The 23,083-nt window shown below is 34.5% G+C and overlaps 2 protein-coding genes across 2 annotated transcripts; one reads left to right on the top strand and one right to left on the bottom strand.

The window, feature by feature from the left end:
* Positions 1-14,453: 14,453 nt before the first annotated feature.
* LOC120249800 (F-box protein SKIP2-like) lies at positions 14,454-15,963 on the top strand. Its single transcript, XM_039258458.1, has 2 exons — positions 14,454-14,766; positions 14,849-15,963. The coding sequence occupies exons 1-2, from the start codon at positions 14,454-14,456 to the stop codon at positions 15,961-15,963; spliced, it is 1,428 nt and encodes a 475-aa protein (XP_039114392.1).
* A 166-nt stretch (positions 15,964-16,129) lies between these two features.
* LOC120282766 (elicitor-responsive protein 1) lies at positions 16,130-18,500 on the bottom strand. The gene is made up of 8 exons (XM_039289617.1): positions 18,345-18,500; positions 18,152-18,256; positions 17,939-18,065; positions 17,768-17,839; positions 17,632-17,677; positions 17,168-17,513; positions 16,480-16,556; positions 16,130-16,379 (listed from the first exon to the last, which is right to left on the bottom strand). Exons 1-7 carry the CDS (start codon positions 18,388-18,390, stop codon positions 16,525-16,527), a joined length of 774 nt encoding a protein of 257 aa, XP_039145551.1. The 5' UTR covers positions 18,391-18,500; the 3' UTR covers positions 16,130-16,379; positions 16,480-16,524.
* Positions 18,501-23,083: the final 4,583 nt, after the last annotated feature.

The following is a 23,083-nucleotide window of genomic DNA, read 5'->3' as shown; positions in this document are numbered from 1 at the left end:
AAAGAGGACCTTTCTTCACCATTTGTCTTCTTGGAGAAGCCACTGGGTACTAGAGTTTTCTTTACCTTGTTCTTCATATGAGAGGAGTTTTTCTTCATGTGGGTAATTTCTTTGTTTTTTGTGGAGCATTTAATGAAGCATAACTGGTCCTCTCTTCATCACCTTCCCTAATTTCCCTCGTCCGCGGAGAGCTTCCGATTTGGTGGAGCTTCTGCCTAGTGGGCACAGTAGCATTTGGAAGAAACCTAACACCAAGATGTAGGTTACTATGGTGGAGTTTACATCTGACTTGCATGGGTTCCCAACCTAACCCTTCTTTTGATGTTGCAAGCTCAAAATGGAAATGTTTTACAGTATTGTAAAGTACAACATAGAGGTCTCTGTGTTGGACTTTACTATGCTGACCGATTGAGAGGCGGTATTGAAGAACATTTGCACATACTTGGGCTTGGAACCACAGGTAAAGTACGTTATTCCAGACGAACAGAAGACACTAAGTTCACAATAGAAGATGAATTCCAGAGAATGTGCAGTATTCACCAAATATTCAGTAAGACTTTAGTTGATAAATGCTTGATGCACCATAGTTGTATGTTAATGTTCAACACATGATGACCATTACTTTAGTCAATGACCGCGTCCTGGCATTAGTTTTCATTGATAGTGATTAGATTTGTTTTTGTTATTCGTTTGTCGTAAGTGTTTTTTTTTTTATTGCATGGAAGTGTTTAGTTTTGACACAAAAGTGTTTAGTTTCTTTATGAAAGCATTTATTTATCCGCCCTAACTGTTTACTTATTACGCTAAGTGTTTATTTATTATCAGTTTGGTGAGGGAACCATTATTATCACAACATGGTTCATCCAACCGATTGTCTGATGTCCAGGCTGGGGTAAATGAAGGAGCGACAGTATCCACGTTTTGTAGAGATACAGAAGGTGGCATTTTCACCGGCGGGAAACATTTTTAAGACACCAATGATTTCAAGAATACACTGTCTGATATTGTCATCAGACCCATGTTGTTTCTAGATGGGACGCATTTGTTAGGCAAATATGATGATATCTTGTTGGATGCAACCGGCAAGGATGACCATGAAGGATTATTCCATTTAGCATTCGCTATTGTCGATAATGAAACATATGATAATTGGACATAATTCATATTGAAGTAATTAGTATATCGGTTATGTGCTTAGTATTAACCTTAAAGTGTTTATTAATCATGTGTTCATGTTTATTATCAGCCCTTAACTGTTTAGCATCCGCACTAAGTGCTTATTATCCATTCCAAAGTGTTTCTTATCATGTTTGAATGTTTACTATCATGCTTAGGTGCTTATTATCCAGCTTAGGTGTTTATTATCATGCTTAAGTGTTTATTATCATCCGTAAATGTTTATTATCATGCTTAACTATATATGCGTACATAGTTTATTATCATACCCATTAACGATGGTTCTTGTTTATTATCATACCCAACATTATAGGTACAAGCTGATGAATATAATGTACAACTAGCGTGAAGCCTGCCAGTATTGGGAAACACATCTTTGCCCCATGGTACATAAGAAGATAGAAGGTGTAATTGATGAAAGTAGGTGACTAATCATGCAAGTTAACACAAACATCCATCGTTATATAGATAATTATCATACGGTCGCATCATATAGGGTCACGTACCGAAGGCTAATATTCTCAGTACCAGATCATGACAAACCACGCAGTGAATCTTGCCCCATACGAATTCGACCATCAATCTCAAAGAAAAGGCCCGACAGGCCGAGAAGCCGGTGGTTTGAGTCACAAGCCTTTGGGGTATGAGAATTATGTTGTAGTTAGTGTCACAAGGTAGGCCACAATTAAGCAACATGTAATGAAGTAATCGCAGAATGAGTGTAGCCATGGTTAGGCCTTTTTTTGATGTACAAGAAACACAAGGGTTTAATGACTTGTAGATACTAAGGAGTACTTATACAATATAATAAACACTTCCATGTCATACTAAACAATTTATTGCAAATAATGCATACTTAAGGCCAATAATGAACACTTTATAGCAAATATGGAACATTTGCGAGGAATAAACACTCAATATCATCTAATGCAATTGTGAGATGCGACCAAACCCTGCTGGTCATTTGTTTCCAGGAATGAAATTGGATTTTAGAGGAGGGGTTTTGTGTACTTCCACACGATTGGCTTCTTCCTTGCACTCTACTTCGATAAATGAGTCCATAGTCCTCTGAAACTGTGTTCCAAGTCTTCAGTTTTGCCAGGGACTCGTTGGCGGTGTCGCTATCATGCACTGTTTCAAAATGGAGGGCTCATGTAGCGTCTCTAAAACCAAGGATGACATGGTTCTTTCCTCATCTCTTCTTCTTCCTCTTCGTAATAGCATCCTCCAAAACTGGTCCGGCGGTAAAGGCGGTCTTTGCTGGAATCTAGAGAAGAAACTCCTCCAAAAATGGCAGTTCTCCTTTTCCTAGGCCTAGAAAATAGAGTGATAAGATTGAAAAGTAACCACCTTTTTTTCCCCATATGCATGGGAACTCCAACTTCACCAAAGGCATCACCGTCACTTCCATGGCAAGTTAACGCCGCCTGGATGGAGTTGACTGAAAAGTAAATCATTTCAAAAGAAGGGAGTTTTTGGCTATTTGGAAAAGTCAAGGGAGTTTTTGGTCATGTGAGAAAGGTAGAGGCACCTTTTGAGCAATTCCTCAAAAAAGAAAAAAAAAAAAAAAAACTTGCCATGTTGGCACAATCGACATTATTATTGATATAATTCAAACGGTATAAGTCTCTAAACTCTAAAATTTATAAAATATTTATGAAACCCCTAATTTTAAAATCTTAAACTAAATAGTGTAACACCATATAACAAAATATTCAAATCCTAGATTTCAAATTTTAGGCCCTAGACCATAAATTGGGAAGCCTAAACAATTTATGATTTTGACAATAAAGGAAAAACTAAAACTTTTTATTAAAAAATTTGGAGAGAAAAATAATAATGTTGTTAGAGTACTTGTACATGTATATTATATTTATACATATATACATACTCAAGTGCTGGTTTGCCCTAGTGAATTGCATTCAATCTTTTCTCTTATCATGTATCTATCATGGTATCAGATGCAGGCTGATCGCCGGAATCTTGTTCGGTTTGGTCTATGACGTCGCTGTGAACGTATTCAGTCCAAAAATCTACACACCCTCGATCCGGCGTACTTTGTTAGCTCTCCAACGAGCTTTGTTTGCTCTCCACAGGACTCTGTCTGAGCCTTGCCACCTCTGTGCTTGCTTTGCAACCTTCAACGAGCCTTGCAACTTCCGTTTCGCTTTACAAGATCGCAACCTTGTGTATGCCACGCCAGTTCCGGGATCTTGTATTAGCCTGCAACATCTGTGCCTACTGCCGACGAGCTTCGCATGATTTATCCACTGAACTCCGCCCGCAGTCAATCTTTTCATCGATAAGCTTCTCTCAACCAACGAGCTCCTCTTCCTCTCCTCTCCATCTCTTTTCGCCAACGAGCTCCTCTTCCTCTCCTCTCGCCGAAGAGCTCCTCTCTTTCATCTCTCTCTTTTACCAGCAGACAACCCATCCCAAGTCCCCAAATCCAATTTTTTTTCCTCAGCTGACCACCCATCTCTTTTCAATCCCATCCATCCTTTTTTTCCTTTCCAAGTCCCAAAATTTGGCCTTTTCCATTTATCTTAGATTCCCACTTTGTTTCTTTTTAATAGTTATTATATATATACACATCTTAAAAAAAGACAAAAAAATCCCATCCGTCTCTTTCCAGCATCCCAAGTCCCCATCTTTGCTTTTTCATTTTATTTCCAACTTTATTTCTTTTACTAGTTAAAAAAAAGGCATCCTCTTATCCACATTTCCTAGCTCTAGTTGATATCAAATTAAACGGTTCTAATTATCGGCAATGGTTTACTACTGTTCGTACTGTTTTACTTGGTATGGATCTTCTTAGCCATGTCGACGACACCTCTCCCCAACCATCCACATCTGATGCATTATGGACACTTGCTGATCACTATACCATGACCATTATCAGTCAGTCTTGTGAGATTGATGTCCGTATGGAAATTAGACATTTTCCCACTACTCATGCAATTTGGGAACACTTGGGTCGTATGTTTGAGCATTCCAGCTCTACTCGTCAGAATGCCATCTTGCAGGATCTACTCACATACAACAACGTGGACGTTCAGTCATAGAGTATGTCAATGACTTGCGATCCTTGTGGCGTCAGATTGATTCTTTAGAAAAATCTACTTGCTTGACATGCAAATGTTGCCAAACTCGCACTCAGTCTAGTCAAACACACCGCACCTTTGAATTTTGATGCGTCTTCGACCTTATCAATCGGGACCCTCTTCCCTCATTTGACGATGACATTCATAGTGTTATTGCTGAGGAGACTCATCTCAGCACATTATCTCCACGACTTATCTCTTCAGACACAGTTTTTGCCGTGACCTCTCCACGCTCTTCTCGAGTACCATCCGACCCTTATGTGCAACCAACTCCTGCTTCATTGACCTCTTCTAAATCTTCTATCATCTGTCATTGCTGCAAGCGTCCTTGTCATATGAAGAGTCAGTGTCTTAAGCTTCAGCAACGACAACAACAACAGTCATCACAGTCTCGCCTTCCAACTCTATCTCCTGCTTCCACCCCTCATGTTGCCTCTGTTTTGAGCTTCAGCTTCTCCTTCCTCTACTGATATTCTATCTCAGGCTTCCAGCTTATTGAACATTCATGCTATGCAGCGTGCTTTGCCCTCCATCGTTTCTTCAGCTATATCTGTTGCTTATGGTATGTCTTCCTCATCTTGGATTTTAGATTATGGTGCCACTCATCATATGACTGCAGATACCTCTAGTCTAGTCTTTATTTCTACTCCTCACACTTTTTCCAATGTTCGCACTGCTGATGGGAGCCTGCATCCTGTCATGCAGTGTGGTCATCTTCAGTCCACTTTATTTAACATTCTTAACGTCCATCATAACCCTGGCTTAGCTCTCAATCTTCTTTCTGTTAGTCAACTTACTGATCATGGTCTTACGATTACCTTTGCATCTTCTACTTGTACTATGCAGGATCATCTTACAGGCTAGAGGATTAGGATCGGGCGTAGGGTTGGCGGCCTTTATCACTTAGATTCTCTTCATCTTCCTACTCTTCAATCTTCTGACATAGTTACTTCTGTGTGTTCTCTTGATCGTTGGCACAGTCGTCTCGGTTATTTGTCTAGTTCTCACCTGAAACTCTTAACAAGTTCAGGTAGTCTTGGTTCTGTTTCTTCTCTTCCTTCACATCCATGTATAGGTTGTAAACTCATTAAATACACTGCTCTTCCTTTCTCTTCAAACGAATCTATTTACGTATTCGCCTTTGATCTCATTCACTCTAATGTTTGGGGTCCTGCCCCCCTCTCAACTCTTGGTGGTTTCTTCTATTACATATCCTTCGTTGATGATTTCTCGCGCTATACTTGGCTTTATTTAATGCGTTCTCGATCTGAGGTTTTTGCTATATTCTCACAATTCGCGCAAATGGTATATACTCAGTTTAGTTAACGCATTAAAATCTTTCGCTCCGATAGGGCCCGTGAGTATCTCTCTACATCCTTGTGCACATTACTTTTCACTCATGGTATAATTCCTCAACAATCTTGTCCTTACACACCTACTCAGAACTGTGTCGCTGAGCGCAATCATCGTCGTATCCTGAAAACTGCACGTGCACTTTATTTTTCATCTTCTATCCCTCAATCCTTTTGGGCTGAGGACATCCTTACCTCTGTCTATCTCATCAATCGTACTCCTACCTCCGCTCTCTCTGGCATCACACCTTATGAACGTATTTACTAACTTCCTCCTTCTTATGGTCATCTTCGCACTTTCGGTTGCACATGACTCATTCTTTTGTCTCTCATCGAGCAAACTGAACTTTCTCCCCGTTCTGCTATATGCACTTTTCTCGGCTATAACTCTGAACACAAGGGCTATCGTTGCTATGATCCTTGTTCTCATCGTCTTTATATTACCCGTCACGTCACCTTTCTTGAAGATACTCCTTACTTCTCTTCCTCCCTCCCAAATCTTTTCTTTCTTCAGTCTTCCGCTAGTGCATCTTCTTCTTTACCCTCCGTAGTTCTTCCGAGTTCTTCTACTACTACCACTTCTATGCCTTATCCTGACGTCCAAACAGACATTTGCTTTATTCTTCCTTCACCTTCCTCTGGGTGCATTGATGGATCTGGTGATTTGCCTTCTCTCTCCGCCGATCCACCCTCTCCTGAAGATGCTCCTACTATCCCCCGTCGTTATCCAGACCGTACTCGCTGTCTTCCTACTCGGTACGCACTTTCTCTCTCCTCTACCTACTCTCCCTATTTCTAGGCTTTTCTTGCTGCTATTCACTCTCATTCTGAGCCGCATTCTTATTGTGAGACGGTGAAACATTCCCAGTGGTAACAGGTTATGATAGAGGAACTTGATGCTCTTCACTGCATGCATGCATGGGATCTTGTTCTGTTTCCATTTGGTGTTACTCTTGGTTTTACAGAGAGCTCTCGTGATTATGCTCTATTTACTCGGCAGAATCCTCGAGGCCTCACTATTATTCTTCTCTATGTTGATGATATGGTTATTACTGGTGATGATGTTGATACTATTATTTCTTCGAAACATCGGTTACACACACCGTTTCAGATTAAAGACCTTGGCACTCTTCGTTACTTTCTGGGTCTTGAGGCTGATTATTCTTGTTGAGGTTACTTGGTGTTTCAATAGAAGTACATTTTTGACATTTTTCGACGAGCTGGTATCATTGATCTTCGCACTACCTCTACTCTTATTGAGATGCATCACCAACTCTCCTTTTCTGATGGTGAGCTTCTGCCTGATCCCACTCGCTATCGTGTACTTGTTGGCGCTCTCGTCAATCTGACCATCACTAGGCCTAAAATTGCCTATGTTGTTCGTGTTCTTAGTCAGTTTGTGAGTGCTCCTCGCTCTACTCATTATGCTGGCCTCTTATGAGTTCTTCGTTATCTTCGTGGCACTATATCTCGCTCTTTACTTTTCTCTGCCACATCTTTTCTTGAGTTACGCGCCTATTGTGATGCTAATTGGGTAGGTGATGCATCTGATCGACGATCTACTCTTGGTTTCTGCATTTTCCTTGGAGATTCTTTTATCTCTTAGAAAAGCAAGAAACAATCTACTGTTTCTCTTTCCACTACTGAGGCTGAGTATAGAGCTAGATCCTCTACTGCTAAGGAGATTCTTTGGTTGTATCAGATTTTGATAGACTTTGGTGTCTCTATCTCTGCCCCTACTCCCATATACTGTGATAACCAGAGTGCCATTAAAATCGCTGCCAATCCTGTATTTCATGAGTGTACGAAGCATCTTGATGTCGCCCTTTACTTCGTTCATCATCATTATCTAGCTGGTAGTATTCTTGTTCCTTATGTCGCCTCAACGCAGTAGATTGCTGATCTTTTCACAAAGGCTCATACTATCTCTCGGTTTCAGTTTCTAGTTGACAAACTCTCGGTTCATGGCCCACTGTGAGTTTTAGGGGGTGTGTTAGAGTACTTATACATGTATATTATATTTATACGTATATACATACTCAACTATACACCATTATTGTATTTATATGGGCTGGTTTGCCCCAGCGAATTGCATTCATTCTTTTCTTTCATCATGTATCTATCATGGTAATAGATGCCGCTCGATCGCCGGAATATTGTTCGGTTTGGTCTATGACGTCGCTGTGAACGTATTCCATCCAGAAATCTGCACTCCCTCGATCCGGCGTACTTTGTTAGCTCTTCACAAGGCTCTATCCGAGCCTTGCCACCTCTGTGCTCGCTTTACAACCTTCGACGAGCCTTGCCACATCCGTTTCGCTTTGTAAACTCGCAACCTTGTGTATGCCACGCCAGTTCCCGGATCTCGTACCAGCCCACAACATCTGTGCCTGCTGCCGAGGAGCTTTGCGTGCCTTATCCACTGAACTCCGCTCGCAGTCGATCTTTTTACCGACGGGCTTCTCTCAACTGACAAGCTCCTCTCCATCTCTTTTTGAAAAAGAGTTCCTCTTCTTCTCCTCTCGCCGATGAGCTCCTCTCTTCTCACAGGCGCTGGCGAGCTCCTCTCTGTCATTTCTCTCTTTTACCAGCCGACAGCCCATCCCAAGTCCCCAAATCCAATTTTTTTTTCCCTAGCCGACCACCCATCTCTTTTCCATCTCATCCATCCTTTTTATCCTTTCCAAGTCCCAAAATTTGGCATTTTCCCTTTATCTTAGATTTGCACTTTATTTTAATAGTTATATTATATATATATATATATATCTTAAGAAAAAAGAAAAAAAAATCCCATCCGCCTCTTTCCAAAATCCCAAGTCACCATCTTGGCTTTTTATATTACATATTTATATATACATATTAAAAAAAAATCCCATCCATCTTTTTCCAGCATCCCAAGTCCCCATCTTGGCTTTTTCACTTTATTTCCAACTTTATTTCTTTTACTAGTTAAAAAAATGGCATCCTCTTATCCACATTTCCTAGCTCCAGTTGATATCAAATTAAACGGTTCTAATTATCGGCAATGGTTTACTACTGTTCGTACTGTTTTACTTGGTATGGATCTTCTTAGCCATGTCGACGGCACCTCTCCACAACCATCCACATCTGATGCATTATGGACACTTGCTGATCACTATACCATGACCATTATCAGTCAGTCTTGTGAGATTGATGTCCATATGGAAATTGGACATTTTTCCACTGCTCATGCAATTTGGGAACACTTGGGTCGTATGTTTGAGCATTCCAGCTCTACTCGTCAGAATGCCATTTTGCAGGATCTACTCACATACAACAACGTGGACGTTCAGTCATAGAGTATGTCAATGACCTGCGATCCTTGTGGCGTCAGATTGATTCTTTAGAAAAATCTACTTGCTTGACATGCAAATGTTGCCAAACTCGTACTCAGTCTAGTCAAACACACCGCACCTTTGAATTTTAATGCATCTTCGACCTTATTTTGAGGATGTTCGCAGCCAACTACTCAATCGGAACCCTCTTCCCTCATTTGACGATGACATTCATAGTGTTATTGCTGAGGAGACTCGTCTCAGCACATTATCTCCACGACTTATCTCTTCAGACACAGTTCTCGCTGTGACCTCTTCATGCTCCTCTTGAGTACCATTCGACTCTTATGTGCAACCAACTCTTGCTTCATTGACCTCTTCTAAATCATCTATCATCTGTCATTGCTGCAAGTGTCCTGGTCACTATGAAGAGTCATTGTCCTGGTCATGGGAAGAAAAAAGTTTTAGGTAGTTGAAAATATGTGAGGGAGTTTATGGGATCTTAAAAAAATAGTATACATGAAAACCATGTGCACAATGCTAATATATACTATGTTATTAAAAAAATTCCTCACAAATAATTTTAAAAAAAGAACTTACTTCTCACCTTCCTTTTTATTTCAATTTTTTTATAATTTAATAATTGAGATATATTAAACTAATTTTGTCCTATTAAATTATTTTTTTATAAAATATATTTATTAAAATAAGATGAGAGAGATGACCACAAGCCATGTTGGCTTCTTTATCAAATCTTTTGTATCTATCTCACCACCTATCATTCATGCATGCATAGGAATGCATAACTTGAAACCAAGAAATTTCTCAGCAGTCATTAAAAGAGAATTCATTAAAATAAGTTAGTGCAATCTTGTTGGACTCTTTTATCATGTATGATAAAATAGTTGGAGATGACATGCCAACCATTACTGTTGAAGTTTTCCCTTTCTTAATAATAATAATAATAATAATAATAATAATAATAATAATAATAATAATAATAATAGTAGTAGTAGTAGTAGTAGGTTATGCTCTTAATTTAAGCAATCAGGGTGCTTTTAGACTAATGGGATAAGATAAGGGTGGTTCAAGATATGTTTTGGTTTCTATTTTTTTTTATATAAATGCTGAAATAATAATTATACCCAATTTAATAAATATTCATAATATATATATATATATATATATAAAATTAATGGGGTTGGTTCTGGAGTCGAAGGCTATGATCTTTAAATAAGTCGTTTCAATTATGAATTTTTATGTATATAAAAAATATTTATAAAGGAAATATATATTTTTAATAAGACTTTCAGTACTCTAGTCTTAGATTAATTTAAAATTTATAAATTTTTTTTTATAAAAATGGCATGTACAGTTAATCAGGAACATGCATACAAGTTGGGAATCGATCATCCAATCTGTGTGTCTTCACTTAACAATGTAGGATTTTAAATTTTTAACCTATACCAATATTGAGATCCATCATCACCAAATACATATGACAGGACTTAAACTTAAAACATTTGAAAATCTATGTCACATCTTTTGTTATCACCCGTATCAAAAAAATCAGATGTGTTAAACACCAAATATGAGCGCACACACGCGCGCGCACACACATACATATATATATACATATCTGGTATTTTTGGCACAGTGGAATAAGGTGGCCGTAGGGATGCTTTGCTATTTATTAGTATGTGTTGGGTTTTGAGTACAACAAATTGGGTTAGATTGGTTTCGAGTTTAATGGTTGGTTTTTATTTTTTTTTGGGGAAAAAGATATTATTGATATTAATTATTAGATGAATTATTTATTAACTTCTGAATTTTTTCTATTAGTCAGAATCAATTAATTTATATATTTTTTAAATTATCAATACTTCATTAATTTTTCTGAAGTGCTTTTGTTTTAATTTTATATTGATCACATTATAATTATTTATTTGAAAATTTACCATCATTTATATTTATTTTAAAAATAACGCTGAGATAATGTAATAGGACAATAGCAACAACAGTATTTTTATAAATTAATGTTTTTTTAATAAAATGTGATAAAGTGCAACAATTAAAGAGATACATAAAACCAAAAATTGATTTTCTAATCATGCGCCTCACTCGTGATACTTCACAGGGATTGAGTAAATAAAAAAAAAAATCAATCAAATTAAAATTATAAAAAATCTAAAAAAAAAACCCAAAATCCATGACAATACCTCAGTGCGTGTATAATTGAATGGCCATGAAATGAGATTAAAAAAAAAAACATACACACATATATAGATTTGGGTTTGTTAACAATTCTTTTTTTAAAAAAATTATCATGATTCCAGATTTGAAATATTGGATTCATTTAAAATTTACAAATAAAAAAATTATTATCTTAAATTTGATACTTCATTAAGTTTTTATTTACTAATGTAAATAAATCAGAATGCATACACAATCATTTATGTTTCAACTATACATTAAAAAGGAGTTTAATAACTCATATTTCAATTATACATTAAAAAAAAATTTAATAGCTCATATTTCAAGTATACATTAAAAAGAAGTTTAATAGCACGACCACTTACATCTCATGAACTATACATTGAAAAGGAGTTTAACAACTCTTATCATTTGGACCATAACCATATTAAGTTTGTTTAAACTTAAATCCACAAAAGCTTTTAAAAGAGAAAACAAAGCCTTGAGAGAAAAGACATATTAGTAATGAAAACAAGAGAAAAGGTTGATCATCCACAGCCTTCATCACGAGAAACATCACACAATGTAGATCGTGCGCGCTGTAGATGCCATCAACATGGACTATCCTCGACATCATCATCACAATAAACATTGTCAAGATCATTATCATGTACAAGAGTAAATTTTTTTATATAGCACCAAACTATGACCATTTTACATTTTGAGGTTTTAACTTCAATTTGAATTAAAATAGTTACTCAGTCTCAATCTTGTTTCATCGAGTGGTCACCTGATCCCAATCTATTTTTGATGATATATATGACAAAAATTCTATATTATTATATATATGACACGCTGTCTACTCATCTAACAATTTTATCTCACATGTTGACAGAGAATTTCTGGCATCACATTATTAAAAATAGGCCAAAATTTATCGAATAATCGGCTTATAAAACAAAATTGATGTTGGGCAATCATTTTGAATCAAATTGAAGTTTGGACTCCAAAATAAAAAGACCATACTTTGATGCCTTATAAAAAAATTTTACCCCCATATACGATTAGCCACCTATACGTTAGAAAATTAATAACTCTTTTTTTATCAAGTGAGAGGCCGAAATATTTACTTACTTTCACTACATTAGTTAAGGTGATAAATTGACTTGTCTATGTTAACCCACCAAAAACACTATTCACAGGATGACCACCATTTGAACCCGAGGTTGATGCTTTTCGAACTCACCATCGCCGGATATCCAACATTGTTATCAAGCAAATTAATTACCTTATATTGGTCAGTGAGATTATGGACTTCATGAAACCCTAATAAGGTTTTCTGATTTTTTTTTAATTATTTAATTTTATAAAAAAAACAGGGATGAACACGCAAAAGAAAGAAATTTTTTTTTTAAAAAACAATATATATCTATATCTATATATATTAAAGTAGGAAAGTTCCATGTTACGTGTTAAGCTTTCATAAACAGTTTTTCCCGATAAAAGAAAAAACTGTTTATTTGAAAAAGAACAATTGGGTTATTTGGAAATGCATGTAAAATTGAGAAAGAGTAAAGTTTTCGGTCCTATTATAACGTTGTAATCAAATAAATAAATAAATAAAGTTATTTAAACAATTAAAAAACTATTTAAAGTTTCGGGTATATGAAAACCAAGATCTCAGAGACAAAGGCAAGTAAATTTATAGTTAAGCCAGCTAATGATAGAATGACATGAAGGCAACAAAGTTTGCTAATGCAACTCTAAACTTTAATGACACAAATAAGTGAAATACCTAAGGCAGAAATATATCAAGATTAGGTAATTTTATATTATCTTATTTGGTTATATAAAATGGTATTTTCAGTGATAATTTAGTCAATATTACCGGGAATGTGATTATCAATTCAATATGTGATAATCTCACAGAATAAGAATTTTTTCCATTATATTCTTGAAATTCAATAAAATCTAAAAACGTATCTACTTTCTAAAATTTCAAAAAGAGTAGGTTTGACTTAATTAATATTAATGAATATTAACTATATTTTATTTTATAATAATAATATTATTAAACAATTTTGATATTTCATTTCAAAACATTATTAATTTTGATATAATTAGTACGTAGATAAAGGTATTTTTAACTAAAAGATTCCAAACTAATCAAATATTATAATGTTAAATTTTGAGCACATAATTACTGTCTTATCAACTAAACAAAAATTGCACATATTCCTATCACTATAATTTGGAAATCATATTTTTAATATTAGTGGAGTCAAATGGCTTTTTGAGGAAAAGTTATAATGAAAATTTTGTTATATAAGACAGTAATTATATAACACCCTAGAATGTGGATTAGGTAATTTTCATATTATCTTATTTGGTTATATAAAATGATAATATTATATTTTCAGTGTGATAATTTAGTCAATATTACCGGGAATGTGATTATCAATTCAATATGTGATAATCTCGCAGAATATGAATTTTTTCCATTATATTCTTAAAATTCAATAAAATCTAAAAACGTATCTACTTTCTAAAAATTCAAAAAAGAGTGGGTTTGACTTAATTAATATTAATGAATATTAACTATATTTTATTTTATAATAATAATATTATTAAACAATTTTGATATTTATTTCAAAATATTATTAATTTTGATATAATTAGTACGTAGATAAAGGTATTTTTAACTAAAAGATTCCAAGCTAATCAAATATTATAATGTTAAATTTTGAGCACATAATTACTGTCTTATCAACTAAACAAAAATTGCACATATTCCTATCACTATAATTTGGAAATCATATTTTTAATATTAGTTGAGTCAAATGGCTTCTTGAGGAAAAGTTATAATGAAAATTTTGTTATATAAAATTTGATTTTTGATTCACTATTTTTAAGACAAATGTTTATAACTCTGGAGATAGGCCAAGAAATTAATCCACATTTATATTATATGCCTCTAAGTATTGTTAGATATTAATTATATATATATTTATTTAATTATTTCATTCTTCTAAAATAACCTCACTTACAAGTCACAACACAATAATAAAATCTAAATCCAATAATAAATAAATAAACAAACCAACCAACCGACCAACCTTTCCCTCCAAAAATAACCACACCATACTTTTTTTCCCAACCCTCCATCCCCTTCACATTCCACCCTAAAAACCACCTCAAATCTACATGCACTCTCACAACACAAATACCAAAAATGGCAACATCCAAAACAACAACAAGAGGAGAGGAACGAGAAGAAGAAGAGGGAGACCACACCTCCACCATTCAATTCCTTCCCTCTCATTCCCTCCTTCATGTCCTCCTCCCTCCTCAACACCTTCTCCTTTCTCCGGCCCCAACTCTCCTTCCAAGACCACACTCTTCGTCTCCCCGACGAATGCCTCACCCTCATTTTCCAACTCTTAACTACCAAAGACCGAAACAACTCTTCGATCGTCTCCCGCCGTTGGTACACCATTGATCGCCAATCTCGATATACTCTCTCAATCTCCGGCTTAGCCACTCTCCGCGACACAGCCTCGTCCATCTTCTCCCGCTTCGACTCCGTCACCAAGCTCTCTCTCCATTTCAACCGCTCTTCCCAATGTCTTAGCATTGGCGATGATGGTAAAGCTTGTTAGAATTAAGTATTTTATGTAGACCATGTAAATTAAATCCTACTTAAAAGATTATAGATTATGTTTTATAGGAATTGCCCTGGTCGCCCTTCATTGCTCTTTGCTCTCCGATTTAGAACTCCGCAGCTGCCACCTCATCACCGACGCCGGTATTCAAACCATCTCAAAACACTGCCCTAAACTCAAACGTATCTCCTTCCATTCATGCAACTTTGGACCTCAAGGCATCAATTCCATCATCCAACATTGCACTCTTCTTCAAGACCTCTCACTTAGCAAATTCTCAAGGTTCTCTTCCACAATCAATGGCTCCAAATCTCTTAAAATTATTAGCTTAAGGTATTTATATGGTGGTCGGGCACTCCTCCCTCTCATTTCTCAATCACAAAACCTACAAAGCTTAAGAATCATCAACTGTTCTGGGACTTGGGACAAACACTTAGAAGAAGCATCCATGCATGCAACTAAAATCATGGACATGCTTCTTGAAGCCATTGATGTGAGTGATAAAGGTTTAAGAGCACTATCAATGCAGCTGAATCTAGAAACACTTTGGTTAGCCGATACTCACCGGTGTACCGACGAAGGGGTTATATCGGTGATTGAAAAGTGCAAGAAGCTTAAGGAGATAGGTATACGTAAGTTGAAGAAAGTGGGGGAGAAGAGTGTGATTGCCATTGCTAGGAAGTGTGTGAACCTTAAGCTTTTGGCGTTGGCTAGAATTGCAGTGACAGGGAGGAGTTTGGTGCTTGTGGCTCAGAGTTGTTGTAGTTTGGAGAGTCTTTTGATAAATGGAGGGAAAAGAATTGGAGATGGAGAGATGATGTGTGTTTTGGAAAAGTGTTTGGTTTTGAGGTGGTTATTTATAAGAGGGTGTCCTATAAGTGATGTGTTATTGGAGGCCATTGGAAAGGGGTGTCCTAAACTTGAGAAGCTTGAGATAAGGAAGTGTGCTATGGTTACAAGGAAGGGAGTGGAGGAATTGAGAGGGGAGAGGAGAAGGATGTCCATTGATTATGTGGGGATTGATGAGAGGGATGATGAGAAGGTGGATAATGAGGAGATACAAGGAGAGAGGGATGTGGAAATACAAGAGGAGGAATGGGGAGGGTCAAGGTTGTGGTTGTGTTTGGTTGCTATTTGGAGTTTCTTTGTTTTTATTTTGAGGAAGTTGCTTAATAGGTGATGTGTGTGTATATATATATGTGCATTGTTCGACTATCAAAACTCTATTGACAAATTGAAGGCGATCATATTATTTGTGAATAAATATCACGCTGTATGGTTTAGATCTTTTGGGAAATTGCAGCAAAGAGATCCTTCCTGTAATTACAAGAATTCTGAAACCTAAATAATCTCAAAAAGCAAATATGAAAATTAAAAAAGGCCAAAGACCAAAATAATACAACACTACATTGGAGCCAAATTTACAAACTTGAAGCCAAATGTTGGAAGTTTCACTAAATTCGAAACAGAACATCTACACAGAAGTTGGCATTAAGCTCATTGTTACACATTTTAATCTCCATGAGATTGTGCCCTGTACAAGAGCACACTGGAAAAACCATTGCAGCTACAGTCTTCATCATGGTGCCCATGACCCTGTGCATAAGAGAAATTTATATAAATTTATATCTTTATTCTATGAGATTAATGTGTTACATTAGATTGTTATTTTATATAGTCATGGTTATCTCCTTACATTAGAGAGATCCCAAAACGCTTGTAACAATTGAAGCTATCCTCTTCAGTAAGGTGGGTAGGACCCTGGATAAGACCCTGCACATAAAAACCATTTCCTAGTGATGCTCATGCACAAATTCACATCTCTTGTCTAGTGACTATAGTTGTATACTAGATTGCAGTGCTGTGAATTAAATTGGCATCTACTATAGTTTGCAACCTTAACCTAATTCACATTCAATTGATGAGTAGATATACTCTGTAACATTTTAACCTAGTTCACGTTCAGTTTGAGGAGATATAATTCCTAATCTTAACCTAGTTCACATTCAATCAGCACACGAATAAGCATATTTTGTAACCTTAACCTCACATTCAATCTACATGAATAAACATATTTTGTAACCTTAAATCTAATTCACATTCAATCCACGAATAGATATAGTTTGTAACCTTAACCCTAAGTCACATTCAATCCATGAATACACATAGTATGCAACCTTAACAGGGTTCACATTTAATCAACACAAATAGGCATAGTTTATAACCTTAACCTAGTTCACATTCAGTCCAGGAATAGACATAGTTTGCAAACTTAACATAGTTCATATACAATCAATGACTAGATATAGTTGCAACTTTAACATAGTTCACATACAATCTACAAGTTGATATTGTTAAGTATAAGAAAGAATGTGTCTTATCACCTGGTGGGTAGTAAGGCTGAGCATGCGGGGGAGGCGGGTATGGCTGTGGAGGATAGGCAGCAGGCGGGTATGTTTGAGGAGGATACGCTTGTGGCATTGGTGGCGGAGCATAGGATGTTGCAGGATATGAGGCAGGAGGGTACCCTGCCGAGTATGGCATAGGAGGTTGTGAAGGGTAAGCCCCATAAGGTGGAGGATAACCAGCGGAAGGCCCTGGCGGCACTGAAGAGGGATATGCAGGAGCATATGACGAAGGAGGAGGAGCATACGAGGCTACCGGTGGTGCAGTGGGCATGTGAGTTGGGTGAGTTAGTGCGTGTCCTGCTAATGATGCCTTATCCCCTTTCTACAAACAATCAATCAAGCATTGCAAATCTGGTAAGACATTACTTCAAGCAATTAACAAAGTAGTTGAAGCATTAAATCAAACACTTGACAGGCATTAGACCCAGTCAAAACAATACCTTTGCGTTGGCGAAATGCATGATCACTGTTACTTCTCCAGCAAACCTGCAAAACAAGAACAATGGCTGAGAATTTCAATGGAGAGATGATCAAAATTCTAAATTTATAGAGGATAGGATTGAATTGAAGCCATACTTGCCAGACTTGGACTGAAGAGGCCAAGACGAATCATCGTAACCTTGTGAGAGGACCTTCTGCAATTGAATCCTAAATCCACACCATCAAAAACACCAACATTTTTTCAAAGTTGTGATCTTTTTTCTTACAAAATTTCAAACCAATCAAAACCCTAAATCGATTCCAAACCTGCCAGTTCCAATGAAATCATCGAAGGTGATAGTATTGCTATTCCAAACAGTGACCGTGATCTCGCGGAGCCCTTCAATCAAGGGAATGTTGATTTTCTCCTGAAAAACAGGGTTTTTTCCTCCATCTAACACCAAACCCCAAAATCAAAACTCAAATCAAAACCAAAGAAAGCAAAGATCGATCCATCCATCGAACGCAAAGAGAGAGTACCCGTGCAAGTGCGCGTGCGGAACTTCGTGCTGGCATACTCAAGGCAAACGTAGGGATCCTGCCGGGAAATCCACTCCGTATCCTTGAGCTTGCTGCATCTCACCACTGCGACATTTAACCAAACACCTTGAGATCAACAAAGAACCAGACGCAAAGAGAAGACAACGACAAGAGAAAACAAGGTACCACCGACCTGTGACATCGAGAAGCTGGCCTTGAATTCCAGAAACCATCGCCATGATCGAGAAATGGAGCTCGGCGTCGATGCAAATCGGAGACGACGACGGAGAAAAGGAGAGATCTCTTTATAGAAAACTTCGTCTCGGAGTTGCTGCGAACGCGGTTTCAACGTCAATCAACGGCTGAGATGTGTCCTATGACTTGATAATGCTGATCTCGAGGCCTGTTACGGCGCTGAATCTGGGACGCTTTTGGGCCTTTGCAATGTGATTTCACAAAGTTAAAATTACTTTTATGCCCATGAGTCAACAAGATTTTTTTTTTCAGTTGCTCTCTTGGTATGATACGGTTACATTTTAGGTTTGCATAAATTAAGACTGTCATTAAAATTTTTAAAATTAAAAAAAATTATAATAAGATATTTTTTACTTTTAACAAAATTATTTACTCTTATACATATATTTTTTTTTAATGAGGAGAACTATAAAATTTGAAAAAATAAATTTAATTCTTAAAATTTTTTTAAAGGTGATAAATAATTTGAAAAAAAAAAAAATTAATGGGACCGTTAAAATGAAATGAAGGGGGTATGTAAAAAATTTGAAAGACAACAATTGCATCCCATAAAGGATTGTCACATGGAAGTGGATAATAAGTGTAACTGTGTAAAGATCTATTGCTCAAAACCATACGCACATTGCTCATGGTATTGTAGCAGTTGTTTACCCATTATTCAGGACCTAGGTACTAATTATTATAGGTACCATTCAAACAGGTGGGTCTTATGTAGGAGTCGTATTTTTTTTTTTTTCAAAGTCATACGGTGGAATATTTATTAGCTTAGTATGGTTTTTATAAATTTTATGTGCGTGCACATGACAGATTTTTATTGTCTTATGTGACGCCTAATTATATTAATAAGTTCACAGGAATTGATAAATAGTGATAGACTTAGAGATTTTATATAGTGGAGTCTATATATCAAAGTGAAGTCCAAAAATCCCAGTCTTTTATGTAGATTAGCTTAAATTGATAAATCACTATAATTAGTGTATTTTTGTATCTATTAATTTTTTACAAAACCTTACCACCTATTGTAAAAAAATAAAATAAAAAAAAAAAAATCTGAATTTGTCTTATCAGCATTTTTCAAATTTCTATGTGCTATATCTATTTTTGTTATTTCATAATAACTTGTCAAGATGTATGATATTAAATTTTATTAAAAAAAAAATCTTGAAAATTCAAAGTTCGACCCCACAAAAAAATTGTTTAAATTTATAATTTTTTTTGGTGACATTGTTAAAACATGATTTACTTCAAAAGTAAATAAGTAATATAAAGTTGTAGAAGGGATTTTAAGTAATTTCACCAAAATAAAATAAAATAAAATAAAATAAACACATTTCAATTTGCAGAAGACTTTGACATTTAATCCAATAATAATTTAAATTTTACTGAGGGTGTTTTAAGTAATTTCAGCAAGTAGTCCAATGTTAATCACTCTTCCAAAACGTGTGTTGAAAAAGGCAAATAAATATTCATATAATCTGGACTTTTCTGCAAATAAAACTACATATATCGTGAAGGAAAGATGTTACAATTTGATTTGAAGACTTTGTCTGGTTGACTTTTGAAAGTTTGTAGATGGCAAGCATTTTCATGCTAATCGGAAGTAAACAACATGATCTTCAGGGGCAAAATGGTACATTCAGTTTAATTAGTGGGACATTTTCTACCATGATGAAGGAAAATGTCATTTTCGCTATATCTGATTTATTTGGTTTTTATTTATTTATCATATATGTTTTGAATTATCTAAATCTGTTGATATTTTTATTTTATTTGTTTTTTATTTATAGGAATGACATGGAAGCAATGTCAACATCTCATAAATTATTTAAACTTTAAAAAATGGCTCTAGTTGTCATGTTAATTGTTAACACAATAAAAATAAAATAAAATAATCATATATATATATATCCTTTGCCAATTAACATTACTTTTTTAAGATAAAAATACGAAAATAAAATATGAATATTGGCTTCAATTTAGAAAAAAATCAATAAATACAATTTTTCCTCACAAATTATTATTATTATTATTATTATTATTATTATTATTATTATTATTATTATTATTCCAGGATTTATGAAATCACAACTTCCATAAAAAACAAGCTATTAATTATAATTATCTCTGTGAAAGTTAGATTTAGAATTTGATAGACTTTGAATATTTGATTTTGAATTTAATGGATCACAAAAAATCTAGTTTGAATGTAAAACAACTATGGGGACCTAATTTGAGAGACCACAAAAGTTTGGTTTTTTGCTTGGAGAACTTTAAAATACTAATTTGGTTTTAAGGGGGAGACGAAGATCTAATTTAGAGTTTGACAGATTGTGAAAGTTATTTTTTAATTTTATGGAGTGTAGAGTCCAATTTGAATTTAAAGGACTATAATAACTCAATTTGAAACTCAAATAAATATGAAGTCCGAAAGTCCGGTTTTACTCCACATCAAAGTCCAATTTAGATTTGTGGGAATACAAAAACCAATTTAGGCTTTGATAAACCATAAAAACCCATGAAAATAATGTAGAATTTTATGAACCACAAAATCTAATTTGAATTTCAAATTCAAGCCACAACAAAAATCTACTTTTAGATATGGAGAATCTTGAGTCATTTGAATTTGAAAGACTATGAAGGTCCATATTGCAAAAGGTTGTTTGGCATCGTTTCTGTTTTTTTTTTTTGTTTTGTTCTTGTTTTTGTTTTATTTTTAATTTTTTGAAAACAAAAACATGTTTGGATACACTAAGGGGTCGTTTGGTTCGTGATAATGATATATTACTACGTAATGAGATTACCATAGTAATGTGAGTGGGAATCTTATATGGTTGGGAATATTATGGTAGTTTAATATAACCATATTTTGTTGGGAACTCTTATTATTAGGAATAGTTCATTACCGTGTTTGGTTGTCATGGTAATCAATTTGTTAAAATATAAAAAGTTATAAGATTACCATGGTAATTCAAGATAGACATCAAATTTGGTGGTAATAGGATTACCACTTTCTTCAGTGGCGGAACTAGAAGAACAAAGAAGGGGGTGCTCATTTAAAAATTATAAATATTTTAGATTTTTTTTTAAAAAAAAAAAAAATACATTTACAATTTTTTTATCCAAAACAAAATAAAAAAATTAAGGGGCAAAATAATAAATTTTTTTTCTATATATATATTTATAAATATTTTTTTAAAATATATATTTTATAGGTTATACCCTAAACTAATAAAAACCACGGTTTCAACCAATAAATATTTGCAATTTTCTAAAAAATATAATTTTTTTTCTTATATATAAATTAATTTGTAATAAATGGATGACGAAACAATAATTTTTTGAGAAACGAATTTTTATATTATATAAACTAATTTATAAAATATCTAAATAATAAATTTTATTTTTGTTCTAAATATTATTTTTTTATACTATTAGTATTAATTTGTAAAAACAATAATATTTTTAGAAAAATGAAAATAAATATCTAATGAGTTATGAATATATATATATATATATATATATATATATAGGGAGAGGGGTGCATCAATGCATCCAACTACTCTGAATATATATAAACTAATAAACATATATATATATATATATAGAGAGAGAGAGAGAGAGAGAGAGAGAGTGAGAAAGTGAGAAGAGAGAGGGTGCTGTGGATCCAACTATTCCTCTCAAATATATATATACATATAGATATAACATTGGTCGGGGCCAAGGGGGTGCTTGAGCACCCCCTTGACCCCCCTCCTTCCGCCTCTGACTTTTTTGGTAATATTTATAAATTGGTAATGTGATATTACCATCCACATTACCACCGGTGCAATGCCAAATGTGGTAATATTTTCAGATTACCACGTAACACGTGATAATCTTTCTACATTACCGCGAACCAAACGGGCCCTAACGGTTATATTTTAAAAAATAAAAACAAAATATGGTTAGCACAAACTTATTATAATATTATGATGTTTTTTTTATCAATTTTTTCAAATTTATATTTTTAATTTTTTTTTATAAAACTTTAATTTTTTATATTAGTTTACTTGATTGTACTATTAAATAAAATTAATAACATAGACTGATATTTTATAGGTAAAAAATAGCTCATAAAAATTGTACCATTTGGGGATTGCCTTTAAAAAATTTATATATATATATATATATATATATATATATATATATATATATTAAAATTGGATCATCCTATTTTTTAAAAAAATAAAGGTATATATATTAAGTGTTTTATCCTAGTTTTAAAAAATCAAGGGTAAAACAATAATTTTCATAAATACATTATAAAAATATAATTTTTTATACTATATATAACTAATTTATAAAATATCAAGTCCAAATAATAAATGTTTATATATATTTTTTAAAATTATTAGTAGGGACTTGTAAAAAAAATTGATATTTAAAAAAAGATAAAAAAATAAAAAATAAAAAATAAAAGGAATTGAAAATTAAAAAGGGAAAAAGAGAGAGAGAGAGAGAGAGAGAGAGAGAGTAGAAGATGAAAAATTTCATAGTGGGAGGAAGAGTTTTGAAAACGTTTTCAAAAAAGTTGAAAACATAAAAATCTTGTATTCTGTTTTTTCGGAAACATGAGGATTGTTGCTAAAATTTTTTAAAACAAAAACAAGATGCCAAACATGTTTTCTTAGTTTTGTT

The sequence above is a fragment of the Dioscorea cayenensis genome, chromosome 3, assembly GCF_009730915.1.
Source record: "Dioscorea cayenensis subsp. rotundata cultivar TDr96_F1 chromosome 3, TDr96_F1_v2_PseudoChromosome.rev07_lg8_w22 25.fasta, whole genome shotgun sequence".
NCBI classification, from domain to species: Eukaryota; Viridiplantae; Streptophyta; class Magnoliopsida; order Dioscoreales; family Dioscoreaceae; genus Dioscorea; species Dioscorea cayenensis.
Note: the sequence above shows the minus strand (reverse complement) of the source record. Positions and strands in the feature narration are given on the sequence as shown.